The following is a 10,569-nucleotide window of genomic DNA, read 5'->3' on the forward strand; positions in this document are numbered from 1 at the left end:
GGCTCACTCACTCTCTCTCACTGCAGTGCTGGCTGTGCGAATCCGATCCGAGCCGCCGGGTCGCCGCCCACTGTGGAGGGGGGGTGCCAGGCGTGCGGTGCGGTTAGGGGGCGCAAATTATTTGCCTTGCCCCGGGTGCTGACAACCCACGCTACGCCACTTAATTAGAGCCCCTAACACAGGGGTGTCAAACTCAATTTCATTGAGGGCCACATCAGCATTGCGGTTGCCCTCAGGGGGCCGGGTGGGTATGGCCAGGGTGGGTGTGGCCTACTGGGTGGGCGTGGCTAGTGTGCGTATGGCTTGCTGGGTGGGCGTGGCCAGCTCTACATCGTTCACATCAAGGGTGCCTATGGGGGCCTGGGCAGGAGTGGGACAGATCTGAGGGTCTCTGGCAGAAGGAGGGCCTCTGGGCCAGGGCCAAGGCAGTGGGGGCCATTCCCTCACTGTTTCCAGGATGGCTTCGCGGGCCACATGAAACCACTTCGCAGGCCGGATCCGGCCCCCGGGCCTTGTGTTTGACATGTCTGCCCTAACAGAAGTAGCTCAGATTTTAGGAGCAAACCAGGAGGAGTCAGCAGTAGAGGAAGCCAGCATAAGCTGTTGCATTGTTTTCATTCCCAAACCAGGCACCTCTTCTCCTCTGCCTTCTTCTCAGAAAGTATAAACCTCTCTGACCAAACAACAACAACAATCCAAACACAGAAACAAAATACAAGAGGAATCAAAGGAAGCAATGAATAGCATCTCGAACAACATGAAAACAACTGAATAAGGTTGCCTGAATTGAAACTTGTTCCGAAGAAACAGACTATTACGAAATTTGGAATGAAGCGTATAAATGGCTAGAGTCAAGGAGGAATGCTGGGACGAATGTTGACCGATAAGTTTAGAAATCTTTACACCAGTACTCTCTATAAGGTAGAATTGAAAGTTATTTCATTACAATGTACATGACTGAAAGAATGCTTACTAGAAAGTTCACAGATTCTATATGTATATTTTGTTATAATGTAAAGAAACTTTTTCCTTTGTCTTTTCACAAGGTAATAGTAATAGTATTGTTTAAACCAGGGAAGTTGTATCATGTCCACTGTGAGTTTTTTTTAACTGTATATTCAATAAAATTATTTTTAAAAAAAAGAAAAGAAAAACTAAATAAAGAATAGGAAAGACATATGACAAGACAAAGTAGCCAGTACATTAAAAAAAACCTTGCAGACCAAGAAGATAACAAGAAGACCCGGCAATGGCTAAGAGCAGGAAAGTTGAAGAACAGATTCTAGGGAGTAAATTAAAGAGTAAATGCTTGGATGATTGCCAAAAGATGTGTTCCTGGAAATACTCTTGTGTACCAAGATACTAAAAGTTGGAATACCAACATTTCTCAGCTATTAATAAACCTTTAAACTGACTTTTTATTAACAAAAGAAATGGGCAACAGACTGACAAACGAAGATGGAAAAATGTGAATTGTATCTTCCACAATAGCTACAGATAAACATTTAGAAGGAAAACTGTCTTATTACCAATTATTAAACCCCTATATATCTGGAATATAGACTTGTGAGTCACACCCAAGCTTATTTTCTAGCCTTTATATAACTACCGTCATTTTTTAAAAAATTAGAAACTGAACGTTAAGAACAGAGACTAAGTAATATCCCCAATGGATAGTTTACTACCACGGCAGGGACTTTACACACAGTCTATTTTGAGCTTTCCACCTCTTGCCCAAACACATATCAAATTAAACCGTATATGAAAACATACTCCTCCCAAAGAAGTCAGGAATTGTCTGTGGATGTTGTATACTTTAATATTAGCAGGAATTTATACTCATTCACCATGTACAGTATGTGACACGCATTCACAACTTTGATTACAGAAACATTAGTTACACCCCATACTTATTACCAAGATAAAACCTGAAATCATGGGAGCTGTGAATATTGAAAGGCTATAGTCCCATAGGTAAGGTAAAGATAAAGGTTCCCCCGCACATGTGTGCTAGTCGTTTCCGACTCTAGGGGTCGGTGCTCATCTCCGTTTCAAAGCCGAAAAGCCAGCACTTGTCCGAGGACGTCTCCGTGGTCATGTGGCCGGCATGACTAGACGCCAAAGGCGCACGGAACGCTGTTACCTTCCCACCGTAGTGGTCCCTATTCTTCTACTTGCATTTTTACGTGCTTTTGAACTGCTAGGTTGGCAAAAGCTGGGACGAGTAACAGGCGCTCACTCTGTTATGCGGCACTCGGGATTTGATCCGCCAAACTGCCGACCATCTGATTGACAAGCTCAGCATCCTAACCCACTGAGCCACCGCGTCCCATACCCTGGAAATATTTTGGCGAGCAGAACCTTATGTAATTACTCAGGCTTCAGGATGTGCAAAACACTGAATATTTCAGAGATTTCTAATCTGTGTAATCAATTTGCCTCTTTTTAAAAAAAATCTGATCAAAGATGTTTGATCACCACCATCTCCTCCAATCTTAAAAAACATTTCAATACTATATCTACCTTGCCACTTGTATAGATTGAAGGATCCCATTTTCTCGAGCACATAAGATCTGTTACCTTGGCATAAACTTTTAACTATAATTATATTTTGGGGGGAAATGCGGCCCTGATTTATAATGTTACTATTACCATTACCATTACTATTACTAAACATGGTCATTTAAATTTATATAGATAGATCATGCACATTGGGCTGATCCAGTTCAAAAACTCATTAAAGATCAATGGCTAGAGCTACAGAAGAACCAGGAAGAATCAGGAAATCTTATAAAAACCAAAGCTAAGAATAATCCCAAACTTACTAGAGAACATGACATTAGACAAAGAAGCTGATGCATCCACCAACCAACCCATTCTTCTTGCAGCCTTTCTGAAAATAATACTTGAATACATTTATTCCATGAATTAGGACTGGATTTTCTTTCTGCTATCTATCTGTAAAGGGAAAGAAAAAAAAACATTTGAGGAGGGCATAGTTAGCCCTCGGAACAAGATGCAAGGCAGTGGCCAAAGTAATTTGCTTAGATTTGCAAAGTAACTTAAAGGCCAAATGTGATTATAGTTGCAGCAAAGGAATTAGGAACTGTTTTTTGTTTAAGTAAATAGTAGCCAAGGGACAACCTGAGCAAATCTAGAACTGTGAGGAAACTGTAGAGTTTAACTCTTTCCTTCCCCATCAGAGACTTTTTAAAGACTTATTTGCATTTTCTGGGGAAAATGTGTTGGCTGATCCCAATGCAGAATTCCTACTGATATATATTCCAAAGGATTCAGATAGTTTGCATAGTGATTACATCTCAAACCCAAATGTCTGTCTGCTTTTTTTTTCTTTCCAACTTCATTTCACACCTATTCCTTCCCCATCAGAGACTTTTTAAAGACTTATTTGCATTTTCTGGGGGAAATGTGTTGGCTGATCCCAATGCAGAATTCCTACTGATATATATTCCAAAGGATTCAGCTAGTTTGCATAGTGATTACATCTCAAACCCAAATGTCTGTCTGCTTTTTTTTCCTTTCCAACTTCATTTCACACCTATTCCAGCATCTTCTCTTTACACTATAGAATTCCTACCCAGAACATTATAAGGTGCATAGCCTTAGTTTCAGAATCACCACCATCTCCTCCAATCCTAAAAAAACATGCTGGTCACAAAGAGGGGGGACTCAAGCTATTCTCCAAAGCGCCCAAAGGCAGGACAAGAAGCAACGGATGGAAACTAATCAAGGAGAGAAGCAACCTAGAACTAAGGAGAAACTTCCTGACAGTTAGAACAATTAACCAGTGGAACAACCTGCCTCCAGAAACTGTGAATGCTCCAACACTGGAAGTTTTTAAGAAGAGACTGGACAGCCATTTGTCCGAAATGGTATAGGGTTTCCTGCCTGAGCAGGGGGTTGGACTAGATGACCTCCAAGGTCCCTTCCAACTTTATTATTATTATTATTATTATTATTATTATTATTATTATTATTATTATTATTATTATTATTATTATTATTATTTCAATATTACATCTAACATTCCATGTCCCCACATCAAGATACATGATACTTATAGTTCCATTCTGAATCTACTTCTTCCCAAGCTGGGAAAGAAAACCCAACGACTTCTTCTTAGGCATTTTCTGCCAATATCCCCAACACATGCTCACTTGCTTTCTTACAGACAGAGACATATAGTAATTACTATCAACTATGTCATTTTGTTTCAGAAATTAGATATGTAGCACCCCACTGCCCCAACTCATTTCAAACATGGTATGATACATCGGTAAAGTGTATGAAATCAAGCTCAACTAAATGGAAGCACTGCTGCCTTTTTACAGTATCTACTGACTTGGTATCCAGCACTAAGTCAGTGAAATGGATGTCTCAGCTTTGTCAGGCTTTAATTTTTTTTCCTCAAGTATTTTGAGAGCAATAATAAAACTGGACCAATAATAAATATGGATGCAACGATGAAATCAGATTTTTAAATCATTGTAATGAGATAGCTGACTGAACAGAAAGTGAAGATGAAAGGGACACTTAACTGGACCAATTCTATTTTAAAATAATTAGAAACCAGGGTTTGTTTTTTCCCCCAGTTTGGCTGCACTTTGGGAGTCCTCCCCAAAATCATTTTGTTTCTGAGTAGACATGTCTAGGACTGCACCACTGGATTAAATGACCCAACATGAAAAGGGGGCTTACAGCTTGCATTTTTGTACACAGAAGCAGATCTCGGAAATTTATTTTGGGGTTGCTCTCACAGGTGAGAAAGAGGGTTTGGGACTGATACTCCACGCGTGGCTTTTTGTAAACCCAAATCCCTTTCCAATAATACCACTCTCCCCATTCTCTCTCCTCTGTCCAAAATTTTAATACAATTAAGAGGAGCCACAGCTGCAATTTAAGCCAAGTACCCTACTGCTTTTAATTTAAGATCAAGCCCTGGAGTAGTCGACCTACGTAGCAAAATGATCCGTCTCTCTAGGAAGGTGCAGCGTCTTTATATGGGTATTGTTTGACATACCTGCAAATCGTGACAGAGAGCCAAAAAAAAAGAGAGACTTGGATCGAGCGGGTGTCACTTCTGCCAAGGGAGCCGCATTTTGAAATGAAGGTCTTGCCCTTTAAAGATACGGTAGACTTCTCCCTTTAGCGCTTAGCTGTCCTTTGCCCTGGCGGCCACACCGTCCAACTGAGATTATATTATAACAAATTCGCCCGGATTAAACCGAGCGCGGCTCTTCTGTTCTCTCCTTACCAGTATTATTACTTTTTTTAAAAAAAAAAAAAACGTTGACGTTCCGTCTCTGTTATTTATCTATCTGTCCCACAGCGGGGTTGCTGGTACGGATTGCACGAAGCTTAATTTACCAGGTTATTTATAAGCAACCGAATCCCTCGAACTTCGAAAGCACGTTTTTTTTTTAAGCCTACTTTTACGGTTTTGTTTAGCTCAGCAAACGGGCTGAAAAGGCGCAGTAAACCTGTCGGCCCGCCCTCCCCGAGCGACCAGGAAAAAAAAAATGCTATTCGGATAAGCTTTTTTTTTTTTTTTTTACTAGGGGCACAGCTTGGAAGGCGGAAGGCAAACGGTTTTCCAAATCAGGCCAAAACTCCGGTAAGCCGAGAGAAACGCCGGTGCCCAGTTCGCCGCTCCCGAGACCCGCTCGGCACCCGCTCGGAGGAATTGGGGGGGAGAAGAAGCAAGCAAGCACCGCCAAGCGCAACCTCCGACCCGCCAGCCAAGCAGGCTCCTGGCGCTCCCTTTACCTGTGCAGAGAGAGGCGCAGGCTGTCAGGACAAGCGCCGCAGCGCCCAGTCCGGAGCGCAGCGCTCGCCTCATGACAGCACATGGGAGAAGTTCTGGCAGGTGGGAAGGAGCGAGCCGGAGGCGCGTGTGGGGCGTAGAGGCCGGGGGAGGCGAGCTTCCCAGAGGCTGGTCTCTCTCTCTCTCCCCCCCCCACCCCTCCCCTCCAGCGGTGCGACGCGGAGCTCTTGCCACCAGCGACTCTCAGCGCTGGAAGAAAGAGGCGGACGTGGAGTTTGTCTCCCGACTCCGCCCTGCCCGGACACACACCCCTTGCCCTGCGGAGGGCTTGCCCGGGTGAAGAAGCCGCCTGAAGAGTCGCTGCCAGCAGGGCGGGCGCAATGGCAGGGAAGCACCGCTCGAGGTAGGCTCTGGGTAGCACGCCTTTCCTGCCTAAGCCGCTTTCCAGCCCTCTCGAAGGAAGGGCGCACCGAAGGGCCAGCTGAGCCAGCTGGTTTGTTGTTGTTGTTGTTGTTGTTGTTGTTGATTTGTTTGTCGCGGGTAGTTCTGGGCGGGACGGCAGGAGCGCGCCAAAATTACCGCCTGACAACCCCTCGGCGGTCCTCTCGAGCGCACTTCTTATTCTGACGGTCCAGTTTTTACATAAAAGCAGATAGAATATATATATACTATCTGCTTTTATGTAAAAACTGGCTCTTCAGAGTGTGTGTGTGTACACACACACACACAGCGGTGGCCAAGATAGTTGGACTAATTTTATTTGTGTACACACACACTGTGAATGTACCTAATACTCGGTCCCCCTCCAGTTTTCCCTACTACAACAACCCTGAGAGGTAGGGTTGGGCTGAAAGAGAATGATTGGCCCACTGGCTTTCCTGCCAGTCAGGGTGTTTGGGACTACAGTTTACATGCCATTCTCCACTTCCTATAAATCCAAAGCGTTGCAGCTTGGCCAAGTATCTGAGATGAAACCCAAGTTAATTATTTAGCAGTGTTTCTTGCCTTCCCCCCCCCCCCCACTTTCATGGAGGGGTTGGATATCTATGTATCTATATCTATATCCACATCTATATATCTATATCCACACACATACACATATATACCTCTTTTATTATAAAGGACAGCTCTGCTTTAGATTTATCTGGTTTCATATTTTTTTTCATGGTTTTTCTCTTGAATTTTCCTTCTTAAAGCAAAGTTATGAACATAAACACTTTTTAAACCTCTTTCACATTTACCCCCTTTTTAGGTTAGTCCCTTATTTTTCCCAAGAAAATATAGTCAATGTGGAAATATAGTGGAAATGGCTGTTTATAGCATTACATCCATTTATATACATACATACTTAAGTTTCTTAAATTAATTTGTGTAATGGACTTTAAAAAGTTTCATATAAGATTTGCAAATTCATTGGAATTGATCAGCTATAACATGCAGGAATCCCCCCCCTCTTTATTTTACTATTTATCTTTGTGAGAGTACCCCATTTCTGGGCCTTTGGAAGCAAGGCTTTTGTACTCAGGAAAATATTTCTCATAGAAGAGACATGGGCATTTTACCATCCTCCATGCCACATCCAGTCCTTTGGCTGTTCCTGTTCAACCTGTGTAAGGTCAATTGGAAATTGCAAATCAAATGTAAATAAGTGTATGCCATGCATGCAATACAACTGCATTGCTTTTGTTTTGAAGGTAATTCTTTTTTCCCCAATTTATGTATATGCTTGTGTGTGTGCTTACACACCTTCACAGCCCTATTGGTTCAGCCCACCACAACAATCCTAGTTTCTCATCTGGCCCCTTGGGAAAATTAATTGCACACCATAAAAATCCATAAATTATTATTTCTATGTGGAATGTGTAAGAATATGGATATCATAAGTATTTCCTATTTACTAGCTGAGATGGTAAGTGACATTTTTTGCCCTACAATGCCTATGGCTTTAGTGAGAGCTTTTCTATTTTATTACAGGATTGTTTACAACTTTATTTGTGGTTCTACCCTGTTCTGTATGACACAGGGGAAATAGCTCAAAGCTGTTGTTGCAGCAAAGCTGCTTTCAGGATGTAACACAATTATTACATAATGAAAATAGATTATTTCCCACAATGACACAAAAAAGCTGGTTGATATTTGATCATTAAACATAATAGACTCTTAAGTTTACTAAGAATAGTATAACTTTTCTTAAACTTCTCTATATAATCATTTGAAGTTAATTTTTCTTGGTGACTAAACCTTTGCAGGTTTGTAAATATCTTGAACATTGAACATGGACATAAAAATCAGTCATCCATACAGCGCTCAATAAGTTATTTATTCCTGTCAATATGCATTTTGCAAGTTCTGAATCAGTTTTGCAGATGGCTGCTATACAGAGACACCTGTATATACCGGTACTGATACACTTTAAAATTTACATTCATCTGGAGGAACGTTGTCCATGGGGTCGCGATGGATCGGACACGACTTTGCAGCTAACAACCAAAAAAGCATAGTATATAGAGGGTATAAGAGGGTACTTTATAAAATCATATTCCAGATCAAGGTAAAAAAGTCTTCAGTGTTAAAGTTAAGATAGCAAAGTTGTTTATTGATTTAATTCAAGTTCCCGGCAGATAGCAGCATAGCCAGATCTAGCTGGTAACTGGATGGAGGGAGATTTGCAGGAAATCCTATGGCTGTAGGCTAGGCTTGGAAGGTTAAAAAAAGAAAAAGTTGTGGCAAACCACTTCCTTTAAAAAAATATTATTGAAGTTTATTATAATATAAAATACAAATGGAAATAAGTATCAGAAGGGAGAATGGAAAGAAGTGTAAGGTAAAAAAGAAAAGAAAAGAAAAAATAGTGACTTCCAACTCTTTTTGGTGCAGTAGAATACAAAATACACTCTCCACATTTTACTTTACATTTCTGATAGATACAAGCCATTTCTACAACAAACAACAGAGTTAATCTAGTCATCAAACCTAATATCAATTTTTCTTTTTTTCTGAACATGAAGTCCAGAAGCGGTTTCCAATTGAAAACAAAACTGGATAAATTGCCATCAATTTTCATCACAGTTCATTACTTTTTCCATCCATTCTTCCATTGACACAAACCATTTCCATACCGTTGCCAAGAAAATTATATGGACATGTCCACAGAATTAACATAACTAAAGCCTGACTCGGAAGCCATTGAGTCCAAGTCTGAAAATTTCAGTTTTTGGAATGTAAACAAGTTCTGTTCAACAGTTTTGCATCTTGTATAAATTCAGAGATGCTCTTTGAATTTAACCTAACTTTTATAGCCTCAAACATAACAAATTACATGTTCCCCTTTTTTTTGTCTTAGACTCAAAACAGTAAATGTCAGGCTTGAATCCCAAAGAAGCCTGATTTATGGTTTATCTTATACTACTTTGCAATGTTGCATGTTATATAACATCAGTTTGAACTGTGAATAGTTGTGGACTGTCTGTTTTGAAATAGTTAAGAGACTGCCAAAAACTATTTTATTTCACTTCATGCTTATTATAATACTCCTAGTACTATAGTTTACGTTATGTTCTTACTGAATATCTCAAACTTGCCTTGTTTCCTAATAGTTCTGATTTGCATAGTCCCCCATTCCTGTCTGTTGGTTCTATATTTGTTTGCCAGCCAATTACCCACAATTGTATTCACTCTATAACTTCACAAATGAGATCTTGACATTTGATTACAGAATACAGAATACCAGCATTGGAAGGGAACTTAGAGATCTTCTAATCCAATCCTCTGCTTGAGCAGGGGACCCTGGCCTATACCATTTTAGACAAATGGCTATCCTACCTCTTCTTAAAAACCTCCCATGATGGGACATCCACAAGTTCTGCATGCATTGATACACAGGAATAGCGTTGATTTTTGTTATTGTATCAAATGACAAGCATTGTAGGACCTTAAGGTTAAAATCACTAAACATTTGTGTCCAGAGCACTGCAGCACTGTTTTTGACATTAATTAATGAAACTGTGTTACATTACAAAGTGTCTGGAACATTATCAATAACCTGAATTTAGATTCCCCCCCCCCGCACCCAGCTTTATGTAATGTCTCAAAGATTGATGAACGTCCACTAGCTCTTTTGGAGCTAGCCAAATGATTTTGGAGAAGTCAAATGATTTGAAAGATATGCTCAGTTCACCAAAATTATTATGTAGTGAATATAAACCAATTTTATTGTACCAGTGCCTTCAGCTTGTCATGACGAGTCATTGTCAAATAGCTTTTGATTTTATATCATAATTTCTTCAGGATATTACTTTCCGGCATAACATGTGGAGACCTTTATATGTCTCCTTTTTCATGATTTTTATTCAAACTTTTTTTTAAAAAAAATTAAAACTAATCCAAGCTAAGACAAAAAAGAAAAGAAAAAAATATAAGAAAAATAAAAAGGAAAGAAAAGAAATTACTAAGAAGTGGCTTTCAATATTCTTCACAGGAATTACAAGTACAATTATATTTTAACTTCCCTTTCTAAAGATACATCATAATATTCTTTCTATAATCTATTCCAGGGGTCTTCAAACTCGGCCCTTTTATGACTCATGGACTTCAACTCCCAGAATTCCTCAGCCAGGCATACTGGCTGAGGAATTCTGGGAGTTGAAGTCCATGAGTCATAAAAGGGCCGAGTTTGAAGACCACTGATCTATTCTGTCTAATCATCAAAGCCATAAATCAAAAGTTCTTTTTTTCATTTTAGCATGGAAAGTCCATAAGAATTTTCAAGTCACCAATAAATGTAG

At 40.3% G+C, this 10,569-nt stretch overlaps 1 protein-coding gene across 2 annotated transcripts in view; it reads right to left on the reverse strand.

Moving 5' to 3' along the window:
- ACVR1C (activin A receptor type 1C) overlaps positions 1 to 6,001 on the reverse strand; it is a 48,051-nt gene extending 42,050 nt beyond the window's left edge. The window contains exon 1 of one of the 2 annotated variants that reach the window (XM_081313062.1): positions 5,788 to 6,001. In XM_081313062.1, the coding sequence (XP_081169188.1) occupies positions 5,788 to 5,860 (73 nt within the window). In that variant the 5' untranslated portion in view covers positions 5,861 to 6,001. Of the gene's footprint in view, positions 1 to 5,041; positions 5,063 to 5,787 lie in introns of those variants that run through there. The other variant, XM_081313063.1, reaches the window with a different exon arrangement.
- Between the last annotated feature and the right edge of the window lie 4,568 nt (positions 6,002 to 10,569).

Source organism: Vipera berus, assembly GCF_964194415.1.
Source record: "Vipera berus genome assembly, chromosome: 1".
Classification (NCBI taxonomy): domain Eukaryota; kingdom Metazoa; phylum Chordata; class Lepidosauria; order Squamata; family Viperidae; genus Vipera; species Vipera berus.